The sequence below is a fragment of the Dermacentor albipictus genome, chromosome 10 (genome assembly GCF_038994185.2).
Source record: "Dermacentor albipictus isolate Rhodes 1998 colony chromosome 10, USDA_Dalb.pri_finalv2, whole genome shotgun sequence".
NCBI lineage: Eukaryota > Metazoa > Arthropoda > Arachnida > Ixodida > Ixodidae > Dermacentor > Dermacentor albipictus.
Genome location: NC_091830.1, coordinates 48382460 through 48401765, shown reverse-complemented (window position 1 = coordinate 48401765; position 19306 = coordinate 48382460). Strand labels below are relative to the sequence as shown.

The 19306-nt window shown below is 44.8% G+C and overlaps 1 protein-coding gene across 5 annotated transcripts in view; it reads right to left on the bottom strand.

Moving 5' to 3' along the window:
• LOC139051094 (AT-rich interactive domain-containing protein 4A-like) overlaps nucleotides 1-19306 on the bottom strand; it is a 56753-nt gene that overhangs the window by 26431 nt on the left and 11016 nt on the right. For 4 of the 5 annotated variants that reach the window (XM_070528184.1, XM_070528185.1, XM_070528187.1 and 1 more), the window contains exons 3-9: nucleotides 18228-18296; nucleotides 13547-13640; nucleotides 12296-12375; nucleotides 9344-9447; nucleotides 2791-3099; nucleotides 1727-2033; nucleotides 364-436 (exon numbers count right to left, since the gene is read on the bottom strand). In XM_070528184.1, coding sequence (XP_070384285.1) covers nucleotides 364-436; nucleotides 1727-2033; nucleotides 2791-3099; nucleotides 9344-9447; nucleotides 12296-12375; nucleotides 13547-13640; nucleotides 18228-18296 — 1036 coding nt within the window. Of the gene's footprint in view, nucleotides 1-363; nucleotides 437-1726; nucleotides 2034-2790; nucleotides 3100-9343; nucleotides 9448-12295; nucleotides 12376-13546; nucleotides 13641-14959; nucleotides 14975-18227; nucleotides 18297-19306 lie in introns of those variants that run through there. The other variant, XM_070528188.1, reaches the window with a different exon arrangement.

The following is a 19306-nucleotide window of genomic DNA, read 5'->3' as shown; positions in this document are numbered from 1 at the left end:
GCATGTAAGGCCTATGGCAAGTTCTTATTTTCTTCACACTCTGAACATTTGGGGGGGCTCCTAGGGTGGGCGGGGGGAGGCGAGTGCGTGTTTGGTGTGTTATGGGCTCTATCCCAACTTGTTACCAGACGTTTCAATGTGCCACAAAGAAAACAGGTGACTGGACCTGCGTCTAGCAGTCTGCTTTTTGACCAATTCCATTTTCCCAATTAGACAAACAACCAAACGCATGACACGAAACCCAACGACATGCCACTAGACACACTTGAAAGAAAAGAAAAAAAGAAAACATCACTGCAACTTACTGTTGCCAGACTCCCCTAAATGAGAGCCTTGAAAAGCATCAAGGGAAAGCCAACTTACCACGTTCGTCCATGAACTTGTACAGCTGTGCCACAAACCGGTCTTTTTCCTCACTAGGCTCGTCGTCAGACACCTGCGCCAAACGGCAACCACACGATCAGCACACTGTAGTGAGATTCCTTTCACTCAATTCCATTCCGTACCAAACTTGGTGATGATGTAAGCAAAGCACCGTTTCAGCCCACCAACAGAGTGCAAAAAGTAAGAGAATAGACTCTCTTTCACGTATGGAAGGCTACCTCTCCCGCGAAGCAGTTTCATCTAGCTAGTGGTGGCATTTTTTGCAGTCAGCACGTAACAACACAGCTTGTGTTAGTCTTTTGACGTGAGAAACGTGGGAGCGACTCTCTAGACGAACAGCAGACAAACCCCAGCATGCAAAGCAAGCACTTCATCTTCATTTGAATCACGTCCGGTGCTGCCACCAGTTCGGCGAACGTGCACTACGGAGAAGCCCCCATGCAAATCGGGGTTACAGAGAGTTATAACATTTTCGTCTCCTAATGCCCAAGCACCCAATCATCTGCGAATTCTCGGACACATTACCACTCATGTCACAACGAAATGACAAAGCTAAGTTTTGGTGAATACTACAACCAACACTAATTTTCTATGAGTAATTTTCTTGAGTATTTTTTGTTTACAAACCCGTAATACAAGGCAGGCACCCAACAGCAACTTTAATCTTCCTACCTGCAGGAACGTATACTGCGTAATATTAATTACATCCACTGCTGCTAAAATTTTCACTCGAAATTAAACTTGCAACTTTAAATTCTCTTGCAAAGTTCACTTTTTTTTAAAGATCAGTTATGTAGCAACTGAACTTGTATTCCGAAAGCTATGTCTATGTCCTTTGTACCCTATTTCTAGTATATTAATATTTTCCTACTGGGAACGTTTCTAGTATCGAATGTATATGGAGCTTTGTAATTTTTTTTTGTATGTTTGACACTGTCTCGTTAGTCATTTCTATTTTTTTTCCCCACTCATATATCCTGATTTCTTGATTGTGATTTGCATTTTCTCTGTTTAAAAAGATACGTTGTTATGTTTGTGCACGTGTGGCGTAATTTATTCACAGCACCTCTGCTTTTAAACCTGATTACATAAACTCGTGTATTAGACAAGGACCGATAACTAGCCACATTGGCTAATGGTCCAAATATCTCCGTAAACATTTATCCTGTGTTCACTGACAACAAACTCCAATTTAATTTGATTTCAATTGGGAAAAGAGCACACGGTAATAGAATTGTCACGCCATCCCTGACACGGAGCTTCTCCCCTGTTCAACAATTGCGCTTAGTTTCAGAAAGTCGAGCATGCTCGCAGTCGGGAGACAGAAAAACACGGCACTCACGTCCGACTGCGAGTCGTGGCCGTCATCGTCGGCCGTGGAGGCCGAGTTGCTGCCGCTGCCCGCATCGTTGGCAGCGGGAGCGGGCGACGCCGATCCGGCGGTGGCCCGGGAGGGTGTCGGTGGAGTCGAGGGAATGGCGGGGCCGCTGGAAAGGAGCAGTGCGCTTCCCTGCCAACCTGCGGGCAGCTCGCCTCGGTCGAGGAAAGTGAGCGCCCGCTCCACGGCTAGGCGCAGGGGGTTGGTCTCGGCCCGTGCGGGGGCGTCGTCTCGCGAGAACTCGCGCAGATCTCGCTTGTTTACCTGTAAGCTGCATTGGGGAAACATATGCAAGCGTTTGTAAGAACTCCCCAAGTCTATGACAAAGCAAACTTCAAAGCACTTGACACTTCGGAACAAAACGTAATCGACAGCAAACTTTCTTTTATTGCCCATAAATGAGAAAACGTTAACGATCAATGTGCCAACCGCAACAAAGCTCGGCGACCAGATTGACTTCGCTTGACTTTTGGATTGTGCCCACGACAAAACGACCCCTGCTACGCTTAGCCGAAAATGAAACTGAAACAGCTTTAAGCGCTTCACGAATCTTAAGTGCATTCAAGGCCTTGAAAACGGCACTTCAAGGGTTTCGAATGCTGGCACAGAGCCTGAGCACGTCTCGTACAGATCATGAGAACGTCACACCAATCATCAACAAAACAGACAAACACCGTTTGCATCTGAGGTGGGTGCACACAGACGGGAAGCTTCAGCATCACTTTTAATTCGTAGTCAGAAAGCGACAAGAGGACACCACTGATTGACATGAGAAATGTACTCAATCTTTGCCAACTTATACATGCGTCCAAGTGCTAAAGATATTGCTCTACGCATGCAAAATGCTTTATAAGGCTCACGCACACAGCAGAAAATGAAGCACAAAATACAAAATACAACAGATCGCCGTTCCTAATCTTTTGGATTTTGAGGACTTTTGGGGAAACGCCACACGGAGTTGACCAGTTTAGGGCAGTGCCTCACAATTCACCAGCACACGTGCGAAGAAACGGACACCGGCCACTTACAACTTGGCATCCCTGAATGACCGGATGACGACGTCGTCCCGAGGCAGAGGGGTGCTGATGCCCTGCCCCGTCGCCCCGGTAGGGTTCACGACGAGCACCGGAGCCCACGAGTCCCGCTTGCGCTTGTCGCCCGTATCCAGGATGGCCACCCGGCCGATGCGCCACTCCGAGGACGGGGTGGTGGCCCTCGAACCCCCTCCCGCAGAGGCACTGCTTCCTCTCGACCCCGAAGTGGGCGTGGCCCGGCGGGGCGGTGTTGGGGCCGGCGGAGGGGTGGGAGCAGACTCTTCGTCGCTGCTGTCTTCTTCCCTGTGGAATTATAATCGTTATTACGATTTCGTACTCAACTCGCTTTATTTGACACGCCCATTTTCTGCAACAGATTGCGTTTTCTGAAATTTATTTTGCAAGACTACCTGATTAGCATTCTAACCTGATGAGGCATGCACCCCACTTCGGCCCGTGCCCTAAACATTTGTAAACGGTGATGTCGAACAGAGCTCTTTTTTTTTATTATTGCCGGAACTTTCACATAGCAAACAAAGGGTATCATTTTTAAAAAAGGAAAGCCATCAAGTATCAAGCCTATTTATGCACAATGCATGCAGGACAAAGGCCTTTCCCAGCAATGTCCAGTCACCTCTGTTATGTCATGTTATGCCCACAAGTTGCCTAGCACTCATTACTCCTCTTGATTTTCCATGTAGTTGACTATGTTTTGTTTCCCCGAACAGTCATTGTGCTACAGACTTCTGGTTTGTATTTATTTATTTACTTATTCACCCAATTTATGCATCACATGACCTGCACAACTCCACTTCGTCTACTTAAGGGGGGACACTGCTATTAAATTAATGTTCATCATCTTTTTCATCAATATTAATGAAACTTTCCAGTCTTGTTAAGGTTTTTGTGCTGATTTCAAATATGTAATTATTTTTCCAGTAGGCCATTTAGTTCTGAAGATAAATGAAATTAATTGTCCATCGTTTGCGGAAACAATAGAAAAAAAACTGCGCTACAAAAATTCATATCGGCACACGCCTAGGTACTAGAAAACATAAAAAACACAATTGTAGGAATACGTTTTTGATATATTAAATATTAGTAATTTTATGGCAATTCAATCTTCACTGTTCCAATTGTGGTTGCCCTATTGTCTGATCTAAAGCAGAACTGAAAAATTTTGAAGCATAAATTCCATAATCTGTTCCTACACCTGTGTGCTTTGTACACTCAGCTACGAGCCACAACAAAAATTATGCCTCTACCTGCCTCGAAGGCAGAGATATGGTTGCTGCAAATCAGCAAGAAGTCAAAAATCAGTGTTTTGAGAAAACGAGAAAAAAGAAGTGATGTCACTTTTAATCAAAAGTGCAGAAAAAATTGTGCACTATTTCACAGTGAAAGTAGCTAAAAGCCACCAGGAATGTAGTCACTTTGACTACGGCCACCCAAATGGCGTTTCCTGAAAGAATTCTGCATGTCCGTAGTGGTCTTGCGCTTTTTTGCAGATGCAACTGCTCGACGGCGGTCCTTCTCCACCATGCGTTTCATGCTGGGTATACCAGGGTTGAGGTGCAGCTCTTTCAATATTGCTGCAGAGGTCGTCTCACAGCCAGCATTGAATTTCATAACTGCCTCAGCTACTGCGGCTTGCACGGTGAACAGTGAAGCATGCTGTTCCTTTGGAGCCAGTGCCCATATCAGGGAGTGCAGAGACTCATTGCTGTTCTGAGTACTGCCCCGTAGGCACCGCTCAAGGAGCTTTTCATCAGACAGGCGCTCATAAATGGGCAACAGGGCTTCACAGACATGAGGAGGCAAATTGTAGCGGTGCTTAGGGGCTGCCTCACCCTTAGCGCTTGCTGCATTTTGCCGGCACCACGAGCTTGGTCCTGGTGGACAGTAGCTGTGGTCCGATATCAAGTCATTTGATGTTGTGTGGTGATAAGTTGCCATCACAGCCCTTTTCATTCCTTGCACATCACCCTTGTGAGTCTTCAGGGCCCAGCCATAATATCGTGTCAGCTTCGTGACTAAGTCGTTAGTTAGTTTGCCTTTACCACCAAGGCTCTGCAATCCAGGTCCCTTATGCTTTGCAATAAGGTTTCGCAAGCTTGTGCCCATACGTTTCTGTACGTGGTTCGTACAGTCTTCCTTTTCCACTGAAATGTATCCATACACTCTGGCTTCCTGCAGCGCAAGGAAAGCGCGACTGTCACCATCTGAGAGTAGGGTGGTGTACCTCAGGTTATGCCGTTGCAATGACCTTTGGAAAAGGATGAGGGCAGCTTCAACTTCCATTTCGCCGGCCTTCTTGGAGGTGTTTTTCTGACAGGCATGGCTCTCCTTCCAAGCCTTATAACTCGGGTCATTATCCTTTGGCCCACGCTCACAACCAGCGCAGAAGTTGCTGAGCACCACATAGTCGATCACTAGCCCCGTAAACAGCTCTATGACGGCGCCTACGCCAATGTGAGACGAGTGGCCACGCGTCATCCAGGAACCGTCGTATGACACGGCAATATTTCCCGGATTTCCAAGCTCCAATTCGTCGTACAGTTGCCGAACCGATTGCGCGCACAGTGCCGTCTGCTTCTCGGCAGCAAGTGCCGCCGCGGGTGCCAACTTCCTTTTCACATACCGCTGCCACGTTTTCGTATGAAGACCACGGTGGGAGATGTTCATTGTGGCAAAAATATCGTTCAGCGCCGTTCGCCGATTGCCGGTGGCTTGCATCGCGCGCGCGGCAAGAACGTTCACAACAAACGGGTTGCACTTCTGGTTACCGTTCACGCGGGGCGAGCTCCACGCCGACGCAATATCACCGCAACACGCACACGCGATAACAATCTTTATGGCAAGGCCATATTCTCGTTCGCGTTTGCCTACTGTGACGCTACCGCCGCACAGCTTGCACTTCACAAACGACATCAGTTCGTTCACGGCGTCCAAACAAACGATAGCGAAGCCTACCTCCACGTCGACTGGTGCGGCCGCAACGTCGTCGGCGTGAGTGAGGGAATCCAACTTCCGTTTTGTTGCTGGCGTTGAAGCAAGGACTTCAAGTTTTCTTTTGGCATTCATATCCCTCTGCAGCAAATCCGCATGTTGCAACATTGCAGTGTCATGCCGAACGCGGCCGCTGTCCGTAACAACTTCACTCGTTGGTGAGCTGGTTAGGCCTACTTCGGCGTCGTCCACGGCTTGGGCAACATTCGCGGTTGGCGGTGGGCTATTCTCGATGTTTTCCGAAGGAACGGAGCGCTTCTGAAAGTTATAAGTTGTTCGCTTCTTCTTTTTACCGAACTTGTTCCTCGTGGCGAACTTCCCCGGTGGATTGGACATAGTTCCGCACTTGTCACGAACGTACGACTGAGAACAACGAGGCGCACCGTCGCGTCGCCTGCGGAGTGGAGCAGACGACGGGAACCTCGCGCAGCCAACCACAGCACGCGTTTTTGGTCACGTGCGCTAGTCAACGAATCGGATCGCGCGTTCGGACTTCTCTTTCTCCCCGGATTTCAACGTCACTGGCGAACCGACGGAGTCACCTTTGGCGGGAAATTAAAGAAGGAAGGCTCCTCTTTCCGACGATACCAAGATGGCTGCGATCGCGCGCATAGAAAAAGAGCTACGCGCCGCGATAAAAAGGGCTGTTTTTGCGCGGAATGCAGCTCACAGTGATGTTATAAATTGATATTGCGGACGAAATACTCTTCCCTGAGATTCGAAACTTAGTGAATTAAAGGAATATTGGCTGTAGATATCGAAAATCTCATTTTCAAAAAATCGATTTTTTCGCGATTTTTTCGCCGCAAAGAGCCGTGTCCCCCCTTAAGGGGGGACGCGGGTTTTAAAATCGCAAAAAATGGCCAAAAAATTGATTTTTTTGAAAATCACATTTTCAGTTTCTATAACCCCTTTTCTATCTGATAACCAAATATCATCACCGTAAACCACTTAGAAGTGCTCTAAAAAAATTCGTTTTATCAGCCAAGGTGGCGAAAAATCTCGCGGAAATCAAGAAAGAACAGCGTTTTTCACGCCACGATATGTCCGGAACGGCGCGACCGAGCGCCGCCATCTTGGTCTCGTTGGAAAGCGCATTTCTCCGTCTTCAAATTTGCCGCTTCAGTGATCTCCTCCATACAGAAACAAGCGCACAAAAAGCAAATGATTGAAGGTCGTGCTGGAGTCTGCGATTGGCCGCGCCGGCCACGTGGCTCCAGCGCGGATCGCCATTGGTCCAGCGCGGTTCGCCATTGGTCCGGCGCTCGCGTCGTCTGCTCGGCTCTTTGCACCTCGCGAGTTTGATGTCTCCACTCGCCGTAATCTCGACGTGTCAAAACGGGCGCTACGCGGACATCGCAGTAGCGTGGCCGATCCCTGCACTTGTGGACGTTTCAGATTCGCGGCTAAAAGCATTCCGAGCATCGGCGACGCAGACTTCGCAATCAACATTCACGCGCGGAATCCTCGGACATGCGGCTAAGCCTTTCAGCACTCGGTGTTTCGAATTCGGGACAAATTAGTATCGCGCACGCAATCCTCGGAAACGCGGCTAAATATTTCGCGCATAGGGAGTCTCCGACTCGGCGATCATGCACATCGCGCGCGGACTTCTCGGACCGTCACCTAATCATTTTGTGCGTCGGCGCCTCCAACTGCGCGAATAAGCGCATCGAGTGTCGACTCCTCGAGCCCGCGGCTAGGCATTTCACGCGTCGGCACCTCAGACTGCCCGAATAAGCGCGTCGAGGGTCGACTCCTCGGGCCCGCGACTAGGCATTTCGCGCGTCGGCACCTTGAACTGCGCGACTAAGCACATCGCGCGTCGGCTCCTTGTATCTGCGGCTGTGCATTTCGCACATCGGACTCGCAACCAAGCACATTGCGCGTTCACTCTATTATCATATTGTCACGATAGCTCGTAACAATATCTATCATACCACCCCTTCATAAAGAGAACCTCATCATGAGCTCTGTTCACTAGGCCCCTTGGGCTGGCACACACCTGGCTGCAGAAGTGATCGAGGCATCATACAAAGTAAAATTCTGGAAAGCACCTAGCAGCTGCATATCTATCACTGGCTCTCTGATCCTAAGTTCCACAGCCACTGTCAGGTGAAGATGACTTGGAAGGCTACTTACACTCAGAGCCTTCATTCAGTAACATGGTCAATTATACCAAATGAAAAAATGCCTCACTGATTGTAATGGAGACTGCTATCAATCAGACAGCCTGCATGTACAACACTGGAACTATATTCATGCCCACACAGAGTTCTACACTTCGGTTTGAAACCCAGGCACCATGCTCTTTGTAGAGCATGATGCCTAATAAAGTTTCTTGTGCTAGTTCAGTGGCCAGTGTGCTATTATTTTGAGAGTGTGCAGTCACACATTTAGTATGGCCATTCTTAGTAAACATAGAGCTTCAAAATGGTGCCATTTGTATTGCTGTAGATTCACTTCAGCAAAAGCTACATTTGGTTGAAACTTCAAATGCGTTTATTTCCGTTCGATGTTTTTGCACACTGTACTCCGCCTTACGGGTGTTTTTTCTAGGTTGTCTTTGGCCAAAAATGACAAGGGTGGTATCATTTTATTCGTATTGAAATGATCTGGGGGGTGATGCTATTTTCATTACTCTTGCACCGTCATGAAAATTACATTCAGGTATAGTACTCGCTGCTAATTAGAAAAAAATGTTCATAATAAATGCAAGATTGTTTTCTTGTCCGCAAAATGCTTCCAAATGAATAAAAATAGCATCACCCCCTACAGTAGGTCTTTAGCAATGGTGTCATGCATTTAGTTTTTGGTTTAGCAAGACGGAATCATCAAAAAGCCCCGTAACGAGTTTGAAATTAATTTGACTTCAGACCTCAATATGTTTTGAACTGCTAGAGCTATCAAAAATCTAATTACAGATCTGAAATCAGCACGAAAAGTTACCCCAGACAGTGGAGTTTATTAAAGATTCACCCATAAATAAGAAAAAAATTTTTAAGACCCACTTCCCCCCTTAACCTAAACCAGAATGTCTGCTTCCTCTGTTAGCTTTCACTACCAGCTCCCTGCCCTTAGACATTATGCCTATCATTTTGCATGTGTATGCTAGTGCACTGTCCTTGACTTATTTTCTTTGCTATGCTGCAAGACTCTGGTTCAAACACAAAGATTTAGGTGCATTCTGAAAGTTGCTTCCAGAAAAAGCACTACACTTGCCTGCATGAAAGGGCAAGGCATAGAAAAGGCATCAGAACGTATGGGCCTGCAACCGTATGCACCACGTAGGCGTTACATTCTAGCTATGCGGAGTGGCAAGGGAACGACAGAATTTATTAACGACACTGCATCCGACAAGCGAGAAATGTCACTCAACCTTGCCGTCCGTGCAACTCAATGTCTCTCAGCATACTGTCACATGCACATTGCAACCAGCACCAAAGGACTTTTTTCTTTTTTTTTCCTCAGTTGACTCGAACAGTTGTTCATTTCTAGATCACCGTGGCGGAGGAGAGAAGACCAAAACAAAACTTACATAGTAGCAATGGACAGCATGGATCGGCGCTTCCGCTTGAGCTTGGAGCCCATGACTGGCGTGCCGAAGTGCTCAGGGTTTGTGAGGGGAAGCTGGTCCAAAGTCTGCCCAAAATAAATAAATAACAATTAAAGAAACAACCAAATAAAATCCCCCACCTTCAAACATCAGCTTTCTTTTGCCTTTCTATGAAGCATACACTGCCAACTTGTGAACTATGAAATTAGCGAAAAATCCCAGGCAACAACTCTCAAGGCAGGAAGGATGGGAGAGGGGGGAGTACTCATTTTTCTTTTTAAAGGTTGCTCTGAGCCTGCTCCTATTGTGTAGGGGTGTGCGAACGTTCAAACCTTTTGAATAACGAATCGGATACTGTCCTATTCAATTCGGTCCTCGAATCAAATATAGTGATATTTCACTTAGGTACTTGAATCAACAGTATTCGAAAATCCACAAACATTTATCAAATACCTTACGTCGTCGGCTGCACATGAAGAAACATGAAATTGAAGCAAATATGTGATATTTTTCATCCCATCCAAAGTAGGCGTAACGTACTGGAGCATACAGCGTTGCTCAGCCAGCCAGACTTTCCTAGCTGAACACAATCTCTTGCGATAATAGGTTATTTAGACACGGCCTTCAGCTGTGGGTATTGTTTGGTGCTATTTATAGATGCAACACCTGTGTCCTTTCTCTGGATTGAACCATAACCCATTTTACTGCAACATACTTTATACAATAGTTGCCACCACCTGCCGCCCCAATTCGAACTAGAAAAAAGGTTAAATTTCTTTAATCTGCCGTCTAGTCACGATGGCACACACAAATATTAATTGGTCCGGATGGCTGCCCTTACTAACGTTACATGATAATGCGTGACCGCGTATTCTTCTAAGAGTTCGGAGTTTGCGAACAATGTGCTTATTGTTCCCTAATGTTCCCTTTGTGCTTTTAATAACGCATGCTTTGTATGCTGTGTGAAGGAAGGAACTTTCTACTGTTGTTGAGTACCAGGATGTTGCACTTGTTCGATATTAGGGGGAAAAAAGGCTCTACATTATTCCCCAATCAATCAGAAAAAATATTCAATGTTCAATTCGCTACTGGCACTATTCAATTCATACTCAATTTGGTCCATATTACTGCTGTTCGCACACCTCTATTATTGTGGCATACATACAGGCTTTATAAATGATTATTTACCTCTGGACAGAGCCCACAAGTATTAGCGCATATGGAACGCTAGGGACTAACAAGCAACGCATTTGTTTACGGATCTCAACAACTTTTTTCACCAAATCTGCTGTTGCCAATTTCACCTGTGTAAGGGGACTTTTCAAACTTGCTCCCAGCAAGCACACTCCTCTGGTGTCCTTTCAAAAGAGGAATATTTGCAACAGCAGGTTTGGAGACTGCCGAGTGGTACTTTTTCACGAACAGAAGTTATTTTTATAAAAATGTGACAGAACGTTTGCAAATTCTATGAACCCAAGTTCACGAACTTAATGGAAAATTTCGCACAATTGGCAGGTATGTTGAACTAATGTTCAAGAATCGGCAAGTGCTACAGCAAGCAACAGAACAGTGATTCTAAGGCAATACATACAACAAGCATAGATGGCAAATCAGTTCTGCAGAATCTCATAAGGTGCAGAAAATGTAATGAAAGGAAAAATTTTCATTTACCTGGATGTAGCACGAAGCTACAGATCATACCCACATGGGTTTCTTGGGAAGAAAGTTTCGCAGTTGCGGAAAAATTTGTCCTGGTCCGGGATTCGAACCCGGGACCAACGCCTTTCTAGGGTGGTCGCTCCACCACCTGAGGTAACCAGCAGGCTAGCAGACAGCAGCGCGATTTCCCTTTCGTAACATTTCCCCCACCTTGAGGGATTCCGCAGAACCAATTATCCATACTCAGTGTTTCTGTGCTTCAAGTTATTTCGCCCTAATACTACCATCGGCTAGCCTCCAGACTGTAGGGAGACTGCCCTGGAAAGGTGTTGGTCCCCGGTGCGAATCCCGGACCAGGATGAATTTTCCCTCCTTTCTTTCGGGGATACGGGTTTTCTCTGCCTACATTCAGGTACATGACAATTTTCCCTTTCATAACAAGCATAGAGGTAGCACGCAGAGAGCCACACACGCTGGTCCTGCTAGACAGATGCCGAGCATGCGATAGATAGCATGTGGAAAGATTGGCAGCTGGCATGGGATGGCGGCCATGGCAGCAGCATATGGTAGTGGCACTGTACTGAAACCTATTCAATGTTTGAGAGAACACAGGTTAACTGTCTCTGCCAAAATGGTTGCTTGCTGGGCTAGTCGGGTTATGGCAACTCATGTAACAGCGCGAAACATAAGGAAGGGACGGCGACAGAGACCGGGTGAAAGGAACGCTGGCTTCCGACTGTTTATTCTACTGTCGATGCTATGCATATGTATACATTTATACTTTTTTTCCTTGTCAGCTGCCGCTTCGTATGTATAAATATGCATAGCATCGACAGTAGAATAAACAGATGGAAGTCAGCACTCTTTTCACTCTGTCTCTATCGTTGACCCTTCCCTATGTTTCACGCTGTTACACAAGTTCCTCAACCAAGTTGCTTAAACATTGGAAGGACTGGCATTTCTTCAACTTCATCCATGTAGGGGACATGTCTTGTATGATTACCATGACAGCTTGCGGTGCCGCATAAAACACCAATAGCAGTACCAAGCAAATGAACTAAGGTCAACTCTTAGTTCACTTGTACAGCGCTGCTTTGCTTTGCTTTTCTGATGACATGAAACAAACCCGTGCACACACGACGACCGCAAGCTAGCAGACTGCGTCACCACAGCAACAGTTAACAAAATAGACAAAAGACAACACTGCTACAACATAGGAGCAAGCCATGCCACTGCGCAAGACGCAGCAAGAGGACTTCAAGCAGGCAAACAAACCTCGCTTTCCGCAAAGTGCCGGCCGCTCTTGAGACACAAAGAAGTCCGACGCAGCGTCGTCTCGTCTCCATCATCAAACACTGGGAAGCGTGAGAAAAACAGGTCAAAAATTGCACTTGCTATATTTACTCAAATATAAGGCAGACCATATATTTTTTCTAAGGAAGTGAGCCCAAAACTTGCCCGTACATTACAATGAGATATGAGGAAGTAATAGCACAGGCATTGGCCTACCTTGGCCTTTTTCAGGCACTGAGTGCACAAGGCAAAAACAATGAAAATAAGGATATTTAACATGTGTTGCATACATCTCGAAACACTTTTGATTTGACCCGCACCGCACTGCAACTTTCCATAATATGTGCAAATCGTTTAAGTAAAACAAATTGGAAATTAGTTGGCTGGGTGTTTCCTCTCACTGTCAGTATGTTGTGTAGCGAGTTCAAATCTTTCACTGATTTTTACAATGTTTAAGAGCAGACATATTTTTCAAGTGGCTCGATAGGTGCTTCCTAATTATGCTAGACATGAAATAGCCGACGTTTTCATATATGAGCTTCCTGTAGAGAGCTCTCGCATAGAGTACACATTCTGTAAACTTGACAAAACAAGGCTTGGAAGAATTTTAAATTCTCAATTCGTTCTGCAGCCATGTGATTTTCACGATCCTGAAAGTGCGAAAAATGTGGCGACACTAAATATTCAATGAACATAATTGGCGCCTGAATAGGTTCCAGACTTCTGCATGTCGTTATACAGAGTAGGGGAGGGTGACATCCCTTTCATGACAGTTGCAAAGCTATCAAAAATATAAGGATTATCAAATGCAGCAGACCAAACACTACCTGTTGTGGCTCATTGACAATTAAAAGACAGCTGTCTGCACACCATGTGCGAATACATTCCGGTTTTGTAAAAAAAACAATTCTGCATGTCAAATTTTCTTCTTTTAAAACAATAGGGTTTGTGTTCAATTTGGGTGCACACATTTCTTTGCTTCGAGCCCAGAAAAAATACACTTACTCTGTACAACAACAAGCAATTTAACTGGCTTGCTTGCTGCGATTAATAACACTTTCAAAGTCGAGAATGGCAAGAGAACGATGGCTGTGAGGAAAAGATAGTTCAAGCTTACATTTAACTATTCGTGGTCATAAACAATAACAAGTAGAAAAAAAGAGACACATTTGTCGCCTTCTCCTTACCACCAGTTCTTTTAGCTTTTTGCATTTTACAGGGTGCTGCACTCACCAACAGTATACTGGCTGTAGTCAAGGAGTTTTCCAATGACAGCCTCAAAGTATTGATTTCTGTCTGGGTGCTTGGCCTCCACATGGGCACCAACCTGTTCGTTAGAAAGTACGTAAACTTGTCAGAGCAATGCCCAAAAGCATGAAAGGACAACTGCGAACACTAGTGCAAGCCTGCTATGCAAAAGAAACGTCACTGGGGCTGACAAAAAGGGCTTTTGTTAACTTCCTGCAATCTTTTGGAAACCAGAACACTGATTATCAGTCTGGCATGTATTGCATCATCCATTCTCAACTTGCAATGAACAGCTAACTGGCAACAGACACAACCTATGACTGGCAAAACTCCAGTATTATAAAAACATGGCTTTCCTACTTTGTAAAAGTGCTGGTTCTACAATAAAAGTTTATTCCTCCTCCTCCTACTTTGTAACATGCAATGCACAACATACAATGATGCACAGCTAGAATTTACCGGAGGCAAAAACAGGTGACGTTCAAACTGACAAGCTGTCACTTGTACAGAGTTCTAAAGAGCTTGGCTGAACTGTGACCGCTGGTCTAAATTATCCAAAAGCTATAATGAACTTTTTTTCAACTACAGGATAGCCTGGTCACTCGGGCCTTTTCAAGCACGCTTGTGTCAATGCAGATTTAGCTTAATACACATGGAGCACTGCCACACATCAATTTCAGATTTGCTAGACTTCAACATTCTCTCATGTTTCATGTCTTGACTGCATTTTAAAATTGCAATTCCTGATTAAGCTCGGTAAGCGTGTGCTTGCATGCAAGTTTTTGTTCCATGGGGTCAAATGTTTGCGATAAAGCAGAGTAAAGAGCATTGACATAAACTATCATGACTGATAGTCAGATGCACAAAAAGTGCTTGCATGTGTTTGAGCTCCTCATGCGGTTTCACTCGCGGAACTGAACTAACTAGTCCTAGTCAGCGATGGTTAGCCAGAGGCCTCTAGTTAGTTTTGTGTGTCAATAAAACTCGACGTTCAGAAAGCTGACCCTATTTTCGTAATTGTAAAGCTAGCTTTCCTGGTGACGCAGTCATTTTTGCAAACATTGCATGCACGCACAGTTTGCCAATATTAAGACACGAGAAATGTGGAAACACCTCCTGTAATATTTTTTGCAAGCGACAAGCCACAGCATGTGTACTGCAGAGAAGCACGTTTCCTAATTAGGAAAAAAAAAAGGTCTATTAAAGCAATCTTCTCCAGCCCGTCAAATGTGAATGCACAATGTTTCACTGAGCTGTCGCTAAGCGCACAAACATTCCATGTTAGACTGCACGCGGCGGTTCACAATGCAACAGTCGAAGGAAGGAAGACCAAAAGAAAATTGTGCTGCCCGCACTTTTATAACAGCTAATTCCAGACAAAATGCAGCAATAACTTACATGGGAACAGTCTTCTTTGCCTGATGTGATTGGAGCACAGATTATTTTAGTGTCACAGCAAAAACTTTAACTTTGACAAGACATGAAAAGGAAAGTTGGCGTACATGTGAAACCAATTGATTGTTTCGATTTAATGGTCCCCGACAAGACAGCAGTTACGAGAGCTGCCACAGTGCAAGGCTCTAGATTCGTTTTGTCCACTTGAGGCTCTTAAAAGGAGTGCCGGCACACATTGTTTCAAAGCTCAAGAAACTCTACGACCCGAATATCCAACGTAAAAGGATGACATTGAGGAAACATGAAGTTTCGGAAGAACACTGATGGCATATTTTAACCTAACACTGTGCATTACCTTTTAAAGTTAAGCGTCTCATTTATCATGCCCATTTCCCTTCACACCTCAGTTACTGTTCACTTATATAGGGTAACACTACAGTGCAAAATATTCAAATAGTGGAAATACTTCAAAAGAAAGCGATTCAGGCAATAACGAACGTGTCTTTTTTTTTAACATTCGCAAGAGCTTTTCCAACAAAACAGAATAATCAGAGCTCGTGACATATATAAATTCAAAACATTACTAAGTTATAAAAATGCTGTGCTGGGAAAACTCGATTCATTCCTAACCCTGGCAACTCTACAATAAAATAGAAGCACATATTCATATCGTCGCCAGGCACCATGGCAGATCCCTTTCTCACGTACTAATTATGGCTGCCAACGCCTTAAACATACACTACCTTCCCTACTAACTATTTTAACCAACAAAATGTTGGTGTGTTATCTCTAATGAAAATTAAAATATTGGATTTATTCTCATATATGTGTACTGTTAACTGCTCTAACAGTTCCGCAGAACTTATTACATACTCTTCGTTGTGTCTATACGCTCACACTTGTAACTATTATTCCTAGAATCCAGGTTTCCGCTGCAGTGATTGTGCCTGGACCACGTGGCAGTGTTTGCGTTGTAAACTGGATGCTGCAAAGGGCGTCTTTGCGTTTCTAAAATTCGGGGATGTGATGACGTCCTGGCCTACGTTGCCGAGGTGTCTATCGCGAAAGCAGCACCCAATATGCAGATTTTCTTTTTCTATTTTTTTTTTAGTATAGATGCGCATATATATATTTGCAGGTATGTAAAATAATTTCTAAAAAAAGAATGTTTCCTGGTGGCAACTTGCGTTTATTGTACACTTCTATAAAATTTGTTATATTTATGTGTGTATGTGTATGTATATATATATGTGTATGTATATGTATATATACAGTAAAACCTCGTTAAACCGTACCCGCTTAAACAGTAGTTTCGGTTTAAAAGTAGTAAAGTCAATTCCCCGACTCAGCGCCCATTGAACATAATGTATTTTGTATCCGCATTAACCGTACCAGCTTATTGCGTACGCATCGGTTAAAACGTAGCGTTTCCACTTTTCGTCGCGCAAACATGGCGGTGCGTCGTCTCCATCGGGCGGCCCGGCAGAACAACAAGCCTCAGAGATCGGTACAACGGCCTCCAAGCGCCCTGTGCGTTTGCATGTGAAGCCGCATCAACATCAACATCATTTTGACGCCGCATGGACGCCATGCCAGAGAGCGTTGTGGCGTCATGCAAGCGAGGACTCGCGTCATGTCAAAGCTAGGATAAAAAAGACGCCGGGTGCTCAGCATAGAAGAAAAATTAGACATCGTCCGTGCTACCGAACGTGACACGAAGAAGTCGGCGCTGGCCTGCGACATGGATCTGCTGTTGACTACAGTGTGTGGCATTTGGAATGCGAAGTTGCTCGGCAGCGCTGCTGCGACCGCGAAGAGATGTCGGCTACGATGTTCGACTATTCACCATCGTTGCCGCTGTTGTTGCCGAAGTGTCAACTAGCGACAGTGATGAGGACGACACGGAAATCGACAGCACGGGCTATTCAGGCCCGACAGTGGCAGAAGCTGCGCGTTACGTCAGCCTCGTGAATGCGATCGTCGCAAGAACAGGGGCGCGATAACGTAACTATTCCAAACGAAAAGTTTTCCGAACTCCAGCACCCGGCAATGAAAAAGGCGCCACGGGACTTATGCAGCACTACTGCACGCGTGCACGGAGAATACGTAACGCCAACAAGGAATCCGTCGTGCCGTGCGAGTGTTTGCCGAGAAGAGGGGGGCTGGCTGAGAAGCTGGCACGCAGCTTCAGTAAGTTTGAGGCCGCTGTCGTCGTGCTAGGCCGCCGCGACATCAAACGAAAATAACACTTACGTCCCGCGAAGTGAATAAATACTGCATGTTTTTTCCCCTTTCATCGCACTCTCTCTGAGCTCCGTTATCGACAGGTAAGTGGGCGATCTCATGCTATTTCGCTTAAACAGTACTACTGTTTAGTACGTACTTTTTCCGAGCTCCGGCCGACTACGGTTTAACGAGGTTTCACTGTATATACATATGTGTGTATGTGTGTGTACACGTATGTATGTATGTATGTATGTATGTATGTATGTATGTATGTATGTATGTATGTATGTATATTGCTTTTGCATTCTTGTGATATGCGAGACTGAGTCTGTGTTATATGATGATATGGAAGATAACAGATTGTAATTGCATATTGGAAGTTATTTTACACAACTGTATTATAACAGTTTCTATAACATGAAAGTATCTGCATGTATTTGTGTTGAAAATACTGTTATATCCACACTTTGTGCGTGATTGTATTGCTACACCAGCCGCTACGGTGCCTGTCTGGGAGACCGGAGCTTTGTCAAACCGAACAAATTTTGGCGCTTTTTTCCGGCTCTCCCTTTTTCACCTCATATTCAGTGGTGAAAATAATCATGATGATGATGAGAGACAGAAAGGCAAAGAGGGCAGTCAACAGTTGTCAAATTAAGAGGAAGAAATGGAGTTGGTTGAGCAGGACATGTAATGCATAAGCACATAACTAATGGCTTGTTAGGGCTACAGATTAAGCGCCAAGGGAAGGGAAGTACAGTCGGGAACAGCAGAGAACTATAGTTGGAGTCATGAAATCAGAAAATTTGCATGCATAGGATGGGGTCAGCTGTTGCAAGCAGGGGCAATTGAACATTGTTGGGAAAGGTCTTCGTCCTGCAGTGGACATAAACAGGCTGATGATGAAATTTCTCACAAAAGGACTGCAAAATTTCTGCGACGGTTACAACATGACGTTGAAGTAACTAGACGGAGCAAGCTCATAAAAACCATGGCTGTAAAAAAAAAGAAAAGAAATAAAAACCATTCTAGCAGCAAAGCTCACCCGCAAAGTGTTTCCCTTGATGTGGTCGTCAGGGATGACGTGAGTGCCGAGGTTGTTCTTGAAGGTAACCTGCATCAGGAATTAAAGAAAGAAAAAAAAGAGGTTGTGCTTAGAAACAGCCCAAGCAGATTTGATGTCCTCAGCAGTAAAGAAAACAGTTGAGGAAAATACAAGATAAGGCTGGAGTGACGATCGTCCTTTTGGAACCAAGTTCAACGTAACCAATTAACAATTTAAAAGCCATGTTTGCTACAAAGCTGTTTGTCTAACAATAACTAGTCACACCTAACTGTAGTATCTATATGTGACAAAGAATGTTGCTGTAGAGTCCAAATGTAGTTATGGCTGCCAGTCCTCAAATTTTAAGATGCCTTCCGGCATGCCAAACCTTGGCTGTTGTTACACGTAGCCTAAGAGCCTTTCTTTTTTTCTTTACTTAGGGGGGTGTGGGCAAGGTTACTATAATGGTACCAAACTAAAAAACAATGATAAAAAAAGCCATATTTCACCTGAAAAGAAACAAAACCCAATTATAGCTAAAAATGGTATGAATGCAAGCTTGTTGGTATGAGTCCACCGGTGAAAGAATAGCGCGAAATAAACACAGGCAAGGGAGGAACACAGGACAAGCGCTGTGTTTCGATAGATTATAGTATTTTTTCCTGAAGAAATCAAGAAATTTCGCTGGTTGTTTTTGATTCTGCCCAACATCTTGCTCGACAAGAAGCCAAAGTTTTAAAGGAATATCAATATGTCCTCCGTTTGAAAGAAAGACAAGTGTCGTATAGAACTCTAGTATTTGGCACAAGTAACTTCTTTTCAATGTAGGAATAGGAGTTACATAGGCACCTTCTTGCATGACATATCTTTATTCTTAAGCTATAAAACAGTCAAAAGATGAACAGAGGAGAGACATGACATACAAGACTGGGCCAACAACTGTTAACGTGCGACTAATGACAGATGTTAGTCCAGTCACTGTGTGTGACATATCTCACCTCTGTTCGTCTTTTGACTGGTTTAAATCTCAAGAATATGTACCAACTAAGATTGCAACTCTTCGGCAGTCTATCTCTATA